This window comes from Cucumis sativus, chromosome 6 (assembly GCF_000004075.3).
Source record: "Cucumis sativus cultivar 9930 chromosome 6, Cucumber_9930_V3, whole genome shotgun sequence".
NCBI classification, from domain to species: Eukaryota; Viridiplantae; Streptophyta; class Magnoliopsida; order Cucurbitales; family Cucurbitaceae; genus Cucumis; species Cucumis sativus.
This window is the reverse complement of record NC_026660.2, coordinates 24,199,699-24,218,596: the sequence shown is the minus strand read 5'-3', so window position 1 is coordinate 24,218,596 and position 18,898 is coordinate 24,199,699. Positions and strand designations below refer to the sequence as shown.

General features: G+C 32.1%; 3 protein-coding genes across 3 annotated transcripts; 1 reads left to right on the top strand and 2 right to left on the bottom strand.

Annotated features, from left to right (window-relative positions):
- Window positions 1–6,577: 6,577 nt before the first annotated feature.
- LOC101203907 (mitogen-activated protein kinase kinase kinase 3) lies at window positions 6,578–11,428 on the top strand. The gene is made up of 11 exons (XM_004148609.3): window positions 6,578–7,397; window positions 8,147–8,437; window positions 8,674–8,761; window positions 8,905–8,967; window positions 9,094–9,254; window positions 9,376–9,451; window positions 9,610–9,669; window positions 9,909–10,016; window positions 10,116–10,352; window positions 10,650–10,747; window positions 10,827–11,428. The coding sequence occupies exons 1-11, from the start codon at window positions 6,964–6,966 to the stop codon at window positions 11,080–11,082; spliced, it is 1,872 nt and encodes a 623-aa protein (XP_004148657.1). The 5' UTR covers window positions 6,578–6,963; the 3' UTR covers window positions 11,083–11,428.
- Window positions 11,429–11,457: 29 nt separating this feature from the next.
- LOC101204156 (NAD(P)H-quinone oxidoreductase subunit O, chloroplastic) lies at window positions 11,458–15,663 on the bottom strand. The gene is made up of 6 exons (XM_004148610.3): window positions 15,259–15,663; window positions 15,108–15,163; window positions 13,205–13,270; window positions 13,073–13,114; window positions 12,801–12,860; window positions 11,458–11,695 (listed from the first exon to the last, which is right to left on the bottom strand). The coding sequence occupies exons 1-6, from the start codon at window positions 15,485–15,487 to the stop codon at window positions 11,666–11,668; spliced, it is 483 nt and encodes a 160-aa protein (XP_004148658.1). The 5' UTR covers window positions 15,488–15,663; the 3' UTR covers window positions 11,458–11,665.
- A 1,430-nt stretch (window positions 15,664–17,093) lies between these two features.
- LOC101204396 (photosystem I reaction center subunit N, chloroplastic) lies at window positions 17,094–18,510 on the bottom strand. Its single transcript, XM_004148611.3, has 3 exons — window positions 18,046–18,510; window positions 17,507–17,632; window positions 17,094–17,387 (listed from the first exon to the last, which is right to left on the bottom strand). The coding sequence occupies exons 1-3, from the start codon at window positions 18,343–18,345 to the stop codon at window positions 17,298–17,300; spliced, it is 516 nt and encodes a 171-aa protein (XP_004148659.1). The 5' UTR covers window positions 18,346–18,510; the 3' UTR covers window positions 17,094–17,297.
- Between the last annotated feature and the right edge of the window lie 388 nt (window positions 18,511–18,898).

Below are 18,898 nucleotides of genomic sequence, written 5' to 3'. Positions count from 1 at the left end.
TACATATCCCACTTTTTTTTTTCTATTCAAAATCCTATGCTCTATTTTATTTTTTTTCCTAGCTCATGATCCAAATTCTATTTAGTTTTACTCATTAATCAAGTCTAATTTTAATTCCTATTTGATTTTTTATTTACATCTTTCAAAATTTTAGAATATATAGTTGGTTTGAAAATGTGAAAATCAAATAAGTTTAGTATTAGTTCAATTCATACATAAATTTTGGATTATATTATATTACAAACCCACTTACGAATGTATTTCTTGAATTGTTATCTACTTTTTACATATGTGGTCAATTACAAAGCTTGAAAAAAAAAAAGTTTTTCTAAACTTGATTTGGAATTTAGCTAAATCATATAAATGTTACTTGTGTTTAAAGAGTCTAATGCATATATATGTGTATGTCAAAATTAGACCATATTTGTCAAACTTGTTTGTGTAGAATTTTAGAATGGTAACCTCGTATGTACCATTTGGTTTTCAACTATTTTTACTAAAATTTCAACTTTCAAGAATAAGTTTGACAATTAAATTGTTCTCATATTTTATATTTATATTAAATTAAGGAATCAAATAATAATTAATAATTATAAATATATATATATAAAGGATAAAATAAAAATTAAGCAAAAATAAAATTTAAAAAACTAAAAGATTCTGTGAATGAATAATTGGTTGAAAAGGCAGTTATTAGAAACGCACAGATAAACTAGAGGAGATTAGAATTTATTGGTACATTCGAATCATAATGTGAATTTTTAAATATAAAGGCCCATGATTTATGGGAATTATGTTTAAAATTTGGTTCCTATATATTCTATTTTTCTTTCAATAGAATAAATTTAAAGGAACAATTATGAATATTGAATGTTGTTATAGTGCAGTGATCAATGAATAAATTAAAAATTGAATCTCTAAAGTTTTGCGTGTTATTTAATTTAGGTGATTGAAATTTCAAAATTAATGAAATTAGTTCTTCAATATAAAAATGAAGAAATGAAAATGGTGGGATTAAAAAGAATAATGTAAAAAAAAAGGGGAGACGGCACGTGGAAGAGTGGGTCTTGACAAAGAGTCAAGACTGAGTCCCCAATAAGGTCTCCTCTGCCCATTCTGACTCATTCAAACGCGGCTGCTTCCACTCGTTTCTTTTCTTTTTTCCTTTTTTAATATTTGTTTTATTGCTATTTAGCAATTAATAAATTTTAAATAAAAAAATTGTGTGGATGCCTACAAAATCAAAATCAATCATATTCTAACCTTTTCCAAATCTTCTTTTACTACTTATTTCCTTTTCTCCCTCTTCTTCTTGTTTATCAATCAACTTTTATATCATAATATATATATATATAGACAGTAATTTACTTGTTTTACTCCAAAATCTCATTTTCATTTTATTGGATTGAATATATACGATGGTTGAACTTTATAGACTATTATACCATATTTGATAGCATGTGATTTCATCTTAAATTCAATTGAAGAAGAGATGGGTGCGAGTTCGTTTTTCTAAGATGAGATTCTCAATGCGTTTTATGAACAAATTGATTCGTTTGTTTGTTCTTTTCTAATCCATTTTGAGATCTAGTTAAATTTTAATAAAATAAAATATTTACACAAGTGTAATGAATTATGTCTTTTAGTGGTTTTGTTCTATGATGAAGTGTAAATATTTGTCTATTTTTTCTATTTTTGAAAAGAATCCTTTTAAAAAGTATACGACCTATCTTGCTAATTTAAGAAAATAGGTTTTATTGATTAAACTATATACTCGGGTTGATAAAATCCAATATTATAAATTTAAAAGTGAAAGATATGATGGGAAGAGAGTAGCAAAAACTCATGGAAACTTGTTTATATATGTATTAAAAATTAATTTTTTCCTAATATGTAATGTGGGAGACCTTGACTCTAAACTCTATAGTACAAACATTGCATTAATTAATGAGCTACACTAGTGTTAGCTAATATATGTGTATGATATTTAGATTTGGTTTAAATTTAAATATAAAATTAAAATATTAGTCCTTCTAGTGAGGAGAAAATTAGAATTTAGGCCATACAATTTTGAAAGTTAGAAATTAGTTATTATGATATGTTAAAACCTCGTAAATAATTCATACAATTCGATATATTCACTCAATTTTCGTATTTAACCATTTTAAGAATATCATTTTATTCAAAAGCAAATAAAATAAATGAGTTTGGCTAGGTTTTTGCTTTAAAGGGCAACAAACAAAGATGCTATTTTACTCTAATTTCTTTGAGACAATAATTAATGAAACTTTGCAAAGTTATAAACATAAGCTAATTAATCATGTGGAATAAATTAACTCCAAGAGTTGTAAAAATAAAATTAAAAAAAAGAAAACTAATCATTATCATGTGGAATTAGACACACTAATTATTTTATTTCATTGTTTATATTAAATTAGACACAAAAAAAAGGCAATATTTTGCTTCAAATTTAAGTTGAATTCCAACATGGAGTAATTTAATATGGCAGATTAACGCAGTTGATTGTGGGGGGGTTTTCTATTTATTTTAAATTCACAAAGAAACAAAAAGGAAAAATATTTAATGTCCAAAAATTAGCAATTTTTATAGGTCAACCCATAAATCAATCCTTTCAAACAGTGACTTACCACTTTTTTGAATGACATATACTATTTTATGCATAAGAATATTAAATGTTTTGGTTAATTAATGCATGTATTTTTTTTATTTTGTTTTATCAATTATATAATTAAATATTAGAGAGTATAACAATTAGGAAAATAAATTGTAAATGAAAGAAAAAATTCAACATATTTACAGAAGTCTACCGTTGGCTTCTAAAAGTAAAATTGAAATTGATGATTATATAAAACTCAACTTAATTACTAAAAGTAAATAAAAAGAGTATAAATTAATTACAAAAATGAAGTTTAAATTATAAAAACTACAGTTAAAAAATCTAAATAATCTATCTTTCGTAGTTAATCCATCAATTGTTATCAAATCAGTCGCTAATAATTTGTTAAAAGTTGTAATTATCTTTCAAAGGAAGGGATTAGTTTTTTTTTTCTTTTGTGAGTCCCACCATTATGAATATGCTTAATTTTTCTTTCTATTATGTTCTTTTTTTAAAAAGGGAAAAGGCAAGATATATATTTTTTTTTTGAAAAGTATAATATATATCTTTATGATTTAGGAAATTTCAATATGAATAATTACGTTGACATTTAATTCCATGGAGGAATGTATAGGTTTACTATCCAACTTTTTGTCAACATAATGCTTTTTTAAAACTAACAAATACAACTTTTTCATGTCAAAAAGTCCATTTTCACGAGGGTCCTTTAATTTATTTTATTAACTTTTTTATGATATTGATTTGTTTTTAAATGGTTAGATCTAAAAAGTCATGAACTCTTTAATTATTATTTACAAGGAAAAAAAAATAAAATTGATGGCCATATACTTTAGTTTTTGAATTATTACGTGTTGCTATTGATGATATAAATTTGATGTTTGATGTCTTTCTTATAGATTAAGTTTCATATAATTAATAAGCTTTTAAATTATTGTTTTTTTGTTAAAAGATGTTGATGTTTGGTTAATTATAGCTTTAATTTTTTGTGTAAGAGTGCAATAACACTAAATTTATTTGTTCACGAAAGAAATAACTTAACAAAGCAAATATGTTACTTTCATAATAGCGTCGTGACGCTTCACATGTTCCAATACTAAAGTTAGAAACTTTACAAAAAAAACAATTATCACATAAAATTTACTTGTCCTCTTCCAAAGTCATTGGAATCTATTTATAAGTTTAACGTCACTATCCCACTATGATTTCACTTTAGAATTTTATGAACAAGTTGATCCAACTAGCTAAAATAGCCTCGACTCGTTCCTCTTTCATTCTATGGACTTCTTTTAAGATTTGAACATTGTCTGAAATTTTCTCATGTTCTTTCGTTGATTCAACAATCAATTTTTGAAGTTTGGCCAAAAGATTACTCGTAAAAAAAACCATGAAAATGAATTAAATCTATATACACGTGAAATAGACCCTTCTTACAAATTAAACCAAATAGTAATCTTCCACAATACAAAATACTCACCCCTAGATATCATCTAATTAATGAACTTGATCTTAAATTGAGAGAAGAAAGGGAGGAAGGGTGAGGGAAATTTGTAGGACTACACATGAAAATGTAAAATATATATGTTGTCAAAATTTGGTTCATGAGTTTTGAGTGGTCCACCTAAACAACATTGATTATATATATATATATATATATTAAGATACTAAAAAGATGGTGGGGTGTGTTTCATGAAAATGACCCTAATATATATACACATTATCATTATCTCTTCACCTAAAAATGTCATACATATATCATCAATACATTTCATTTGGACACTGTAGATGTGTAAACTATTTCGTCTTATTATGATCCTCTCCAATAATAACCAAATTAGTAATTACAAAATGATACCAAAACAAAGAGGCTACTCCTTCCACAAAATAAGTAGATTTTTAATCATTATGAGAACCGAAAACTAGAAAGCGTTGAGAATACAATATTAAATATGATCGATTGAGATAAATTATAATATTCATCATTAGGTTAGCTAGCTCTCAAAGTATAACTAAAAGAATTGATTAGTAAAACTATATGCTTGAATTTAGCAAATTGGATTATGTATCTATTGGGAAAAATAATGTAATGATTGTGAAGTGAAGTAAGAGATGATAGGTAGATATATGAATAATATTTTTTACTTTGGTGCATGTATAATGATAAAATTAAATAGTTGAGCACATATTGTGTTAAAGTAGATTGGAATTATGAGTTATGAATTTCTTATTTTACCATATTAAAACTTAAAAAAATTTAAATTAAAAACTACAAGAAGAAGAGAGAGAGAGAGAGAGAGGGAATTATGTGTAAAAAATAAGTAGAAAATTAAAGAGGAAAAAGAATTGAATTGCGATAGGAATATTTATTGACGTGGGATATCCGTACATTGGCGACGTAATTTATCGTCAATTATGTATTTATTGATTTTAGAATTAAATTTCCTATTTAAGAAAAAAGAAGAAAAAGACTTAATCTCTTCGCCAAAGTCCAACGCATTTCCCTAAGTCAACTGTCAGGGTTTGTTCCATTCTTTTCTTTTCTTTTCTTTTAATAATCTCAATTTCCAAATTATTTCTATTTTTATTGCTATATATAAATATCCCAATGTTCAAGTTAAAATATATCGTTAAAAGAAAGCTTTTTTTTTTTTTTTTTACTTTCAGTCTCTATTGGTTTAAAAATCTAATTTTGATCCCCTCCATAAAATCAACCATTTTCAAATATATTATAATTATAACGAATTAAAATATTGATAAAATAAAAGTATTATTAGTAAGATATGAAATATTGCTATGTTTTTATTTACAATAATTTTTTAGGTGTTTTTTAAATGGATTAAATAATTAGAATAAATTTTTAGGTAAGGAAATAGTAATAATAGAGATGGATTAAGATTGATTGAAGCCATATATATTTTATAGTTTATCTTTTGAGATTTAATTATTTATTGGAAAAATGTAGGTATTTTAACAATAAAAGATAAACACAAGCACTATCATAAGCCTTTATTAGCTAAAATAATAATAATTATCATTTTTTGGTTGGCGTTCTTAATTATTGAATCATCAAATTTGATTTCATTAATTGAAGTTTAAACTTATAAATAGTGAAAAATTTAATACATGTATTTGATATTATTTTTGTAGTTTGGTTGGGATTTAATTAAAGTGTTTTTGCCTATTTTTTTTAGATTAAGGTATTTTGTGATTAAATTTTGACAAGGTTTTGTGTAAATTTTTAGTAAGTTTATGGTATTTTTTTTAATTTTAAAAAAACTTAAGTTTGAATAGGTATACAATATTTGATAGGAATTTTGTTTACTTATTCCATTTTGGAAGTCAACTTAAAATAATATCAAGCTTAAAATGTTTTCATTACTCCAAAGAAATGGTATATATATATAAATAGAAAGAATTCAACATTTGATCATAAGATCGATAGTAAAAAATTATTGTATTAAAGTTATGTTTAGAATATTTGATTTTTTGGTAGAAATATTTATAACTATGTATTAGTGTTTAAATTTAATTTATAACAATTGTAAAGAAAAATAAAAATAAAAATGAAAAAGGAATGAATATGAAAAGATGAACAATAAAGTGTGATTAAAGATAAAATTGAAGGTTGATTAGAAATAGAAGAAGGAAAAGTAGAGAATGAATGAATGAAGGAACGAACGAAAGTAGATGAAATTGAGTAGGTTAATTGATGAGATATGTTATCAATAAGACTTAAAGGATATTGTGTATTGGGAGTGTTTTAAATGTATGTGATGGTGTGTGCGTGTGAAAGAAAGAGAAAGAAGAAGAAGGTTCTCACTGGGTGCCACCAACAGCCAACTGGGAAACACGGAATTCAATTAAAATTCACACCTTTTTTCTCTTTCTTTTTACAAATCACCACAAAGCTCTACTCTCTCTTTCTCTTTCTCTTTCTCTTTCTCTTTCTCTTTCTCTTTCTCTTCCCCTTCCATGGTTGTTTTCTCTCTCTCTTAACTCAGTAAACAAAGACATCTTTCTTTCTCTCTCTCTTAAAATCCTTCCCTCTCATGAAGTTGCCACGTCATTTCCCCCACTTTATCCAACCACCGTCTGCCGTCCTTCCTTCTTCTTCTTCTTCCTCCTCCTCCATTTCACTCCAATCCTTTCTTTCTTTCTTTCTAATTTTCCCAATTCTTTCATCTTCCTTCTTCAACTTTTCTTCTTCTTCGTCCACCATCTTAACAACAACACTCCTCTACCTTCTTCTTTGAGTTTCCTCGAACCTCCCCTCAATTCCAATCCCTCTCTTAATTCTTTCTTCTGGGTTTTTCCTGATTTCCCCTATCATGCCTCTTGGGTGGGTTAAAAAATTGAGTAGAAATAAGGACCATCACAATCAAAATCACCCCACTTCTCTCAACCTCTTCAAGTCTTCTTCTTCTTCTTCTTCTTCTTCTTCCCCCAAAACTCAACCTAATAACACCATCACCCACAAACCCAAGAGCTTTGATGAGGTTTCTGCTTTGATTTTCTCTCGTAATTCTCCCAGGTCTAGCAGGGATCTGGGCTCTTCTGGTACTGCCTCTTCTGGGTTTTCTGGTTTTGACTCTGATAGTGGGCATAAGAGTCTTCCTCTTCCTCGACCTGCTACTTCTGGCCTTGGGATTGACCATGGAGCTGGGAATGGATCTGGGTCCAGTTCGGTTTCTAGTGATATCTCTTCTGGCTCTTCAGATGATCAACCATCTGCTCAAGAACAGCTTCAATTTGGAGCTTACAGGTGGGTTTCTAATTTGGAAGGTTTTTGACTCCGATCGGCACTTGATTCTGTTGTACTTTCGTATACTTATTTTGGGGTTTTCAGAATTTGGAGTTTGTGGAGAACTTTTAGGTTGTTGGCTTCAGACGAATTATCATCTACTGGTTCTTGATTATTTGATTTGAGATCCTATCATGAACCGGAAGGATTTAATTCCCCTGTTTAATTGATTATTCCCCTGTTTCTGTAGTTTTCTGCTGAAGAAGATGGAATATTCTACTGAGAGTTTTGAATGAAATTCAGCGAGTTTTCCAATCTTTTTGGCCCTGTTGGGATCTTAATCTCTCCTTCCCTGAGTTCTTTTTTGATTTCTGAAACTGGGCCTTTGATTGATTATACCTATGCTTTGATATCTTAGTAACTCTAGATTTGTTCTGTTTCTTGTTTAGTTCTGTGTGCTTAGCAGTCTATCTCACTGTTTATTTGTCGGTGAAATGGAGAATTTTGATGGCTGATATGAATAGTTTCTGTTTTAAACTTGTTACGAAAAGCTGGGATCAGCTGGACGTTTTTCTAACATTTTCAAATCAACTTCTGACTGCTTCATAAGGTTTCTTTCAACTGGGAACGAAAAGAATTTACAGTTTGTTTTTTAGAGGACGCTCATAGTCCTATCGGTGAGATATTAGAAGTAATGGCTACACAAAAAAAGACTTTTACCTTTGCCTCTGAAATTCTTTTGATAATTTAGTCCATTTGCTTGAATTCAGAGGATTTGCCGATAACAGAATCGAGACAAGAGCAAGAAGTCCAGGTCCAGGATCAAAAGGACCCACTAGTCCTACATCGCCTCTGAACCCACGTTTCTGTGGCATGAGTCTTGAGTCTCCTCCAACTCATAAGCTGCCGCTTCCTCCAAGTGCTCCCACCAGCCCTTCTTCCTTGACCAGCATGAGAGCTATCAATATCGGCGATAACAACGCAGCTGTACAATCGAAATGGAAGAAAGGAAGGCTTCTAGGGAGGGGAACATTTGGGCATGTTTACCTTGGATTTAACAGGTAATGGTGATTTTGATTAATATATTTTCATGGTTTTATCGTAATGAATGGATTGAAGCTATACTCCAGTCTAAAAAGTGGTGCTGCTGTACTCTCTTAGTTCTTGTATCATGTTGCTTAGTATGTGAAATAAACTACTTAGGAGTTGACCTCCCTCCTCCCTGTTAGTTAATTAGATGGCACCACATTTGTTTTTGTTATTGCTTCTCTAATCCATTGTCTTGAATTCATTGCAGTGTAAGTGGCCAAATGTGTGCAATTAAGGAGGTTAGGGTTATAAGTGATGATTCAACATCAAAGGAATGTCTCAAGCAATTGAACCAGGTGATTCTTATGCTCCAGTTTGAGTACTTTGTCGTTTGTTTGTTATTTCACTTCTTTTGGAAATTTTTTTAAAGGTTTCAAGGCTTTACATTTTACTATTTTGGTACTTGGTTGTAATTCTGACCAATTACTCTGTTTAACAGGAGATTACTGTGCTCAGTCAGCTGTCGCATCCGAACATTGTCCGGTACTATGGTAGTGAAATGGTAAGTGCAATTGTACTCTTTCGAAGGTTACTATTTAACAATACTGCACACAAGTTTCTCTGTGAACAAAACTTGTTGATCATATTGTAATTCAATTTTTTGACACTTCATTCCTTGCTGTATCAGGGTGAAGAGTCACTCTCAGTCTACTTAGAATACATTTCCGGCGGTTCAATTCACAAACTACTTCAAGAATATGGCGCCTTCAAAGAACCTGTTATAAGAAATTATACCCGGAAGATTCTTTCTGGGCTTGCTTATTTGCATGGGAGAAATACAGTGCATAGGTATTTTAGTTGTAAATACTGCTCAGGAATCTTTATTTTCATACTTGTGGGTCCTTGTCTAAAATAAAGGGTACTTTCTTTTTTACTTTTGAACATTAATGGAATATACTTCTCATGGCAGGGACATCAAAGGGGCAAATATCTTAGTAGATCCGAAAGGGGAGGTCAAGTTGGTGGACTTTGGCATGGCAAAACATGTACGTATATTCACTCTTTCTCCTCCACAAGGCATCAAAATGTTTCTCTGTTTTTCTCGCATTAATCGATCCACATTTTAAAAATAAGTATATTAAAATGCTTTGGCACTTATTTTTCTGGATATGAATTCTGATGTCATTTTTTTTGTTGGAATCAGATAACGAATTGTACTTCGATGCTTTCCTTCAAAGGGAGTCCTTATTGGATGGCCCCTGAGGTACTTTCTATCACTTCCACTCCCTCTGCTTTGAATAACAGACAAAAGAAAAGCTGAGTGCTAAAAGAAGAATCAATGTAAAGGAAGAAAGAAACGTGGAAATTCACACAATTTTGTCTTCTAGTTTATGAAAAACAAATGTTCCTCCAAGCTCTTCTGTTTTGTATTGAACATTTTCTTTTACGTGTACTCCTGCTCCGTATCCATCCTTACAGTTGTTTCTTGTCCTGGGATCTCAGGTTGTGATGAATACAAATGGCTACAGTCTTGCAGTAGACATTTGGAGTTTAGGATGTACTGTTCTTGAAATGGCAACGTCTAAACCGCCTTGGAACAGATACGAAGGGGTGCGACATCTTCCTCAAATATTGCTTTTAGATTTTCCATTTAACCCCTAATGTTGAATTATCTGGGGCTATACTTACCTTATATCTTGGAATTAACAGGTGGCTGCCATTTTCAAAATTGGGAATAGTAAAGACATTCCCGAAATTCCAGACTCTCTCTCCAGTGATGCTAGAAGTTTCGTGCAATTATGTTTGCAACGGGATCCATCTGCCCGTCCTTCTGCTGCTGAACTACTGGACCACCCTTTTGTTCAAGATGCAGTAACACCAAGAGCATCTGATGTTAACTTATCTGTGGATGCATTCCCCTTTAGCTTCGATGGAATCCAGACTTCGGTAAGCCTTTCGGCATCACTTGGCTTACTTAGTGAATCGCAAAGCCAAGATGAAATTATTTCTTTATAATATTAGAAAAAAGTCAAAAACTTAGAATCACTCGGACTTGTGCTTTGCTTTTAAATACTGTTGTAAGTATATTAAAGGGTTTGAGAACTTTTGATCACATTTCAGTTGAATGAACAATTTGCATGCATTGAAATAAACAACGATCTCTTGGCTTGTAAATTAACTGCCAAATCTGCTATACGTTGCAAAATTTGGCATGAAGTTGAAACCTTTGAACTTTATATGCAGCCATTGTTAGATCGTCATCCAAACAGAAAAAGTATAAGCATATGTGATGGAGATTATGTGACAAACCCAACATTCTCTTCCAGAGCTCCGAGTCCTAGGTACTAAACATCCTTTCCTTTACCATATCCTCTTGGCCTGAGTTTGTACTCACTTTGAGATCGGTTGCTTTTTGTGCAGGGGAAATGGAAGATTGATCACATCCTTGCCTGTCTCTCCATGTTCGAGTCCATTACGGTCATATGGCCCCACACATCAGAGCTGTTATCTTTCACCACCTCACACGTCTTACATGGGGGTGGGTCAAAGTGGATACAATTTGAATGAATATGCATATAACACCAGACCAAACACATTGTTCACCCTTGATCCTTCGCGAGAGTCATCCCTCTTGAAAGTGCAGACTCATCTTGGATCACCAAGAAGACCTCTTTGACTAAACTTTTCATGAAAAAAATAGAAAAAGAATTTTCCTCACATCCCCAGGTGTATTTTTATCCATTGTGTATCAGAAATATTTAAGCATTGGGGCTTTCAAATGGAAATTCTGGAAGTTTATTGTGAAGAGATATTCATGTATCAGCATTTGAAAGAAGGGTACTTGATTGAAAATGGTGAGCTAGAATTTTCTAACCGGGGATATGATGTAATTGATTAGATATATCTTGTACCTTGTAACAATATTTTTTGGTCCTTGTAAAGGGAAAGTGGTCTGTACATGTAATAATCAGTTTTAGTTTATTACCTGCTATGATTAACTTAGATCAGGCATTCAAAACTAAGATTCTCTGGAGCTTTCTTCCATCACTTCTTAGTTACATTATCATTCTTCATAATAACACTTTTCTTTTCTTTGTACTAATCCATAATTTGATGTTAAATATCAACAGAAGCATAAAGGTTGCAAAGGCTTGCGATGAATTATTAATGTATTTTGAATTAACTACACATCTTTACAGTCATCGGGAAAAGTGTAAACTATAAACCATCAAGTGAGCATCGTTGACCAAAGCTGTGATTTAGAGTCTTTCGTAGTTGAGTTTCTCCGACTGTCAGAAAGAGCAAAGTTATCGTAACTACAAAATTCAAGAAATGGTTTTGCAACGGAAGTTATTATATATTGATCTGCCCCTTTTAATTGGAAAAGGTTAATAAATTAAGAAAACAGAAAGAAGATCAAAATCCGGTGGTGGCATGGCAACCGTCGGATGTTCTCTACAACTTCTTTCTCAAAGTTTTCATATTTCTTTAAGAAATATTAGTTGATTTTTTAAGGTACTCTCAAAGAATAGACAACAAAACAAAAATACCAATAAAATTTAAAAACCCACTTGAAAAAGAAGCCAAAAAAGGAGAAAAAACTTTGTTATCACATGGAATAGATCTAGGGATAGGCAAAACATCCCTGATTTAAAATCTTGGTTGTCTCACTGAATTGACTTTGGGGTAAGCAAAGTCATCCCAAAACTGAGTGGGGGACTATGATTGTATCGTAAGGAGTGACTTTGATGTTTTCCTAAGAATTATATCATGTTTGAGAGGGATTCTAAAATGGTTATTGGTTATAAGCTTATAATCATATTTGTCATTTTCGTAATAACTTAAAAAATGCTTTTGATCATTCAAAATCATTTTTGAAAGTATCAAACGTGCGTTTAAAAGTGTAAAATTAAACATTGAATTGATCTTCCATGATTAAGGATGCATTTTAGAGTGATTCTAAACTTGAGAAAAATGATTTTAACAATTTCAAAAGCACTCACATAATAGATGTTCAGTAAGGGTTACCCAATATTTCCTAGAGTAGGAGCAAAGTTTGAGTTAGCAAGGAGAGAGCATGTCTTCTAAAATCACCCAATGAAGGAAGAAAAAAGAAACTAGAGTAGTCAACGATAAACATTCCAATATCTACTTTCTGTATCTTCAATGCTATTTCTGCATCATTGATGCTACTCTAGGAAATTCGTTCAAGGATTGCTACTTTTCTTAGTTGTAATGAACTGATGAAGGGTAACTTTTATGTAAGAACTTAACATAAATTGCTAAGCTTTCTCCAACTATCCAAGATTCTCATGCTTAAATGTATGGTCTCGCTTAATCGAAACTCTAGTGCTCAGGATGTGAAAGATATTAAGAACAATTTTAAATAAATACCTTTATAAGCATTTCTGTCGGCAGCCAAGCTGGAGCAGTCGGAATGCCAACCCATGCAATCTGTCCAAGAATTTTGAGTAAAAATGACAATCCATTTGCATTAAAGGGAAATATCCATTTTGCTTGTTCTAATTTTCCTCTCTCTCACTATTTTGATAAAGTATAGAAGTAAAGAAACTTGTGAAAAGGTGCATGCCCAACAGATATTATAGAAAAGAAAAAGAAAAGCCAAACAATCATATATACATGGGGTCCAAATGAAAGTTACTCACAAGTGCATATTCTCCTGTCTCGAAAATGCGAAGATCCAATACCTGAAGAAAGATGATTGAGACGAAAAGGATTACTCATCAAAAGTCCCTGATAAATTATAGTAGGCCTGAGTGTAATCTATATGAACTGACCTCACCACGGTCTTCATAAATGTAATCCAAGCCCTTGAAATAAGGTGGATGTCCAACAGATAGATACTATTGATAAAGAAAAGAAAACAATGTTTACCATCAGTCCAATAACACAAGGAAAAATATGTCTTGAGCAATGGTAGAATGAGCACAGTTCAAATTCTGTTCCTTCAAACTAACATTTCGTTTGTGATCTAAAATTTGATGGTGATGAATGAAGTTATTAAATAGAGTTCATAAAAATTTCTCATTCTTTATTTAATGGTCTACCAAGATAGAGAAAGATGAAATAAAACGTTAGCTTTCTTCTTCTCATACATCATTCCATAAAAAGATGCCCCAATCCAAGTCTACTTCAACTCATTGAGAGGCATGATGACTTGACTCTATCTCACTGTCTTCCCATACATCAAGGACGATTTCCCCATGGCCCCAATCATCACAAAATAAATGAGCAAAAAGGTCAGGTCATCACAAAATAAATGAGCAAAAAGGTCAGGTCATCACAAGACTAATGCAAAAGTGTATGACACCACATGTGTCACCCTCTTTCAAGACGATTCAGGTGCAGGGCAGGGGAAATTGGAAGAGAAACTAACTCATTTTGTATGAAGAACTAACTATTGACTTTTCATCAAGGGGCTATTTGAAGAACAATAGTGCATGAATATGGATTGTAATGTAATCCAAAAATCCACATTTGGGTTGAGCATTTCGGGCTCGATTTATAATATCAAGTTTAGTTCGTTCCACAATTTTCAACCAACCCTTTTTCCCATTGTTTGCATGCTTCACAACTTATTTTTGTTCCGTCTTCGATTCCTCGTGCATGCCAACACCCCTGATATTTCCAGTAATTAGATCACATTCCAGCTCTTCAAACAAAATTCAAATGTTTAAGTTAGTCCAACTTTACCTACGATGATAGGAGTTACCTATAAAATTTTATTGTCCTTATTTAAGGATTTTGGGGATTTAAACCACAATCTGAGTCATTTATGTAACTTGAAGTCATTGGAAAGAGAAACGCTCCAGTGGGACCCATATAACTCTCGTTCAAGGAAAGAACAAGAGCTCCGTGTTTTTAAGATTTATTGCTTTAGAAACTAAGTTTGAATGGTTGAATTCTTGTTCTAGGTCAATTGGAGAGATTCAAACAAACGCAATCCTATTCCTTACTAAAAAAGTGTACACACATCCTAGCAACCTAACTCTTAAGAGTGGCATTCCCTTTTTTATCCTTTCTACTGAATACTTCTACAATTGGAGGCCTACCCAAATCCTGCAGAAATAGATAGAATCCGCACAGGCCTACAATTGTTCTAGAAATTCCGTTGGACAGAGTTGAGCTGCACTTTAATTGTTCACACTCGCGTATAATCTAGACTGTTGGCCACCATTCTATATTAACCTATTGCAGCCACACTTTCACAGCCATGCTTCAAAGAGGAAAAGTAGACGGGTCAAAAGGAGAATCATAAATCAAACACAGCTCACTGAGCCCGTCAGGAAGAATTTAATAGTCCACGCCCTACATATTTCCTCTGAGTGAATAAGATTCCAAACTAGAAACAACTTCATATTTTCTTGCATCGTTCATTCATGGTTAAAGTTCAACACTTGGAGTTGTTCCTTTGTTTCCTTGTTTCTTTCACTCTACCCTCCTGCCAAGAAACCATTGCAAAAGTATGTCTTCAACTTCTCTTGTTGGATTTGGCTATGCCATAGAAAGACACGGGTAGTATATAGCTGAATTGGAAACATAAGGATTATAAAAACACAAACAACAAGCAATGAAGCAAGTCACGCAGACCTTGCTTGAGTAACGTTGCACTAAATTAATTTTATAAACTTGTAAAGAGGTAACTCATTGCCACAAAAAAGAGTCCAGAAAACTACTTACATTAACACTATTAAGATACTTCTCTTTGTCAACTCTCACAATCTGACCCTTCTTCACTACACAAAAAGCAAATAAAAGACGAAATTAACAAATCTAAATTGAATCCTCAAATTCCCAATAGACTGGAAGCAGAATAGAAGAAGAAACTCACTCGAATAGACAGGCTTCTTTGAAACCTTGGGAGAGGCAGTGGGGGAGCTTGAACTTGAAGGTTCAGCCACGGGAAGCTCCTGGGTTTTGGTCTCTGACACCTTCTTCTCCGGTTCAGTGGATTTCACAGCTCGAATAAGATGAAAGCGAAGTGGGTTTCTTCTAAAATTTTGTGGGAATTGAGTTAGGCATGAGAATGAGTTGTGAGAAAAAGATGCAGAGAAAACCATGGCGGAAAAAAGGCAGAAAGAGGTAGAGATTTTAGCTTGTGAGCTATGGAAACGCGCTCACTCACTCAACGAGTAGTTGAACAGAGATAACGCTAAAATGATAAACCAAACCACATATTGACAACACAAAATAGCTGTTGCATAAATTTTTTTAGAGGGATTGGCTCTGTGAAAATTTATAAGCAAAGAAAATCAACCATTTACACTTGGAAAGGAGGAATTCATCTCATCACGACTACTACGTATATTTATGAGCTAACCCATTTATAACCTTATAATATAATTTGGTTGATAAGGTAATGATTCCAGTATTTGGTCTCTATTCTCTATTGATAGAATCTATTATCGACCATTCAGGTTTTAGTTTTCAAGCTATGCGCAATGCAATGTATGTGCCTAAGTGTTTACTTAGAGTGAGTTGTATGTTTGGTAATTGGAAAGTCTAATTTGTTTCTTTTCCATCTTTACGTTTGAAAGTTAAGAGAACGTTTGAGATTAGATTCTATCTTGCTTCTTTTCGAGAACTGTTGAACTTTGTTTGAGTTATTTGTGTTTATTGTTTTAAAATATCTTTATTACGTACAGTCAAACTAGAAACAAAACTCATCTTGAACTTTCAAGACATTAAAGTTTTTTAACATAATTCGGATTAACTAAAGTATTATAGTTTTGGTTAAAAGATTATGATATTATACTACTTTTTCATTGGTTGGTTATTCATTGCGATAACCAATTTAAATAAAATACAGTAGTTCTAACTTTTGTTGATTTTCGATTATACATTCATTATTATTTTACTTCCATGCTATATTGACCATTGTGTCCCATCTATTCCCATTTCACTATAATTTCACCATAATGGTATGCTCAACAATTTTTTAGAACTTTAGTTAATAACTTCATTTACAAATGGTTTAAATTTATGTGTAGAACTCATGTTATAATTTTGGAAAGAGTGACAATTTAATGATAATTTACATATTCTCCTATCAAACTAGAAATTTGATCAAGGTCGGTATATAATTATAGTACTAAAAATTTAGTTTTGCATTATTTCTCAAATAACATGCTTACTATTTGTTGATTTTTTGTTTTCCCACATTTCTAGCACTAATTCATCCTATTATTGTACGTGGTTATTCCAAATTTTAAGATTCCATTTTTAGGGGAAATAATAGAGTATTAGATAACCATTTTAAACACACGACTAATTAAAACAAGTCTAAAACACTTGTATTTGACCAAGAAGTAAAATGTTGAATCTTTTATGTTCATACGTTCAACATACATATACGTTTTCTTATATCAAATATCGGTCAAATTGATAACGCAGTACTTCAAAGTAATTGAGTAGTACTTTTATTAATAATATAGTCTATTTCTGATAGATTATAAGACCTATATCCAAAGTTTGTTATGTTTATGCATTGTATTATATTTGTCCATACTTTTCTCTCGTATTTGTTTATGCATCACTTGACACATATTTGCTTACATTAAATAACACACCAATCCTCTGAGTTTTTGTGCACTCTTTCTCATGATAATTCCATTAGGCCTAATTAAATGCATATAATGATGTTTATTGAGGAAGAATTCTAACAAATGTTAAGGCCATAGATGTCTAGGGTTTCTACTTTCACATTTTGCTTCTTTTGGTCTCAAATAGAGAAGAGAAAACAATGGAATTGGAACACATGTCCCCAAAAAAGGCAAACAATAAAATTTCACACTTTTCAATAGTTGAAAATTAGATACAAGGGGAGAAGTGAGTAATGGGTACAAAGACTTAAAAATGGTTCTCTTCTCTTCACCATTTCCAGAAGACATTGGAACCACACTTGTACTTGTCCTTCCCTTCACACTCCAATTCCAAATCATCAGTTATAAATGGAACTTTCTGCATCAATCAAAAACAGAACATAAAACTAACTTAGCACTCAGCAAAACAAAAACCCATCTCATATTGTCAACAATTCAAAAAACTGATAATGATTACAACTAAAACTATGTCCAAACCTTTTGTTTGGCAAGATCTTGGCACCCTGTGAAGTTCTCTGGGAACTTGCATGTTCCAAATTCAACAGTGTATGCCCTTGCGAAGTTTGCTCCACTTGTTGCCAATCTTTTCTTGTCATTCAATTCCTGTTGAAAATCGCAATAAAAGGTTTAGAAACATGAAAAACTTTTCATATAAATCTTGTTTTATACGTTTATGTTAGTCCATTGTAGTGTTTTAAAAAGTTCAAGGCACGATATAGTGCAATAGTCTTCTAAGAAAACTCAAGGCTTTTGGCCTTGATCATGGGAGGGCTTTTTAAAACATTAGTCCATAGCTTCAAATTTCAGCATGACATTCAACATGAATCTTAAAGACTTAAACTCCTAGTTTTAATCCTCAGCATACCTTATAGATACTTCTAGTTTAAGATACAAATCCAAAATAATATTTTGATTTCACATACTTTGAAAATTCAACACCAACAGAGATCAAACACATTTTCATCAAAGTATTGAAACACAGCATTTGACAAAGGCAATATGAATAGGTAGTTCACCTTGTTAGCTTTACTCTTCTCAAGATAATCTTCAATGACTCCAGCATTAGCAGAGGAGTTAGAGGCAGCCGCAGCCGCAGCAAAGAGGGAGGCTCCAAGGTAAAGAAGCGCAGTCCTCCTTCCATCGTTCTTAGCTTCAGGAACCTTAGTCTGTTGAGCTCTAATAGCCGGCAACTTGTAACCCACAACCCCAGGAGACGCAACAGAAGGGGCGGCGGTGAGTTTAGAGTTGAGGTCAGCCGATCCAGCGCCGGAAATGGCATAGTTGCAAGCCAGAACACTGGAATTCATGGTGGCCATTGGTTTGGAAGTGATTGGACAAAGTTGGAGATGGAATTAATGGCGGTCAGTTGTTGTTAATGGGGGGTAATGAGATTATGAGGGAATCTGATAAAAGAGGAGATTTGTTGAGATGGAAATGGATAAGGGATTGTGGTGAGAGTGTGGATAAGGTGAGATTTCCTCACTCCCAATTGGCAAACAATGGCTGTGATTAGGGCTTTCGGACATGGAAATTTCTATGGCGACCTTCAATTTTGGACCCACTCTGAAATCTTGAATGAGTGCTTCAAATTTCGGTTCTTCGTAAAGGCAAACTTCAATTTTATTATTAAATTTGATTAAATCACAAATTTATTGAATTTGAAAATACATCAAAGAGATCCTTAAACAATTTTGTGATCCAAACGATCAGTGTTAATTTTGAAAACATTTTTTTTTTCAGTGTATCCAAATTAATCAAAGAGATTATCTAATTACTCCAAAAAGAAAAATGTCTTTGGAGTGAAAAGGAAAATTTACTAGTATAAAAATAATTCAAATCCCAACTTATAGAAAACTTCTAAACAAGCTA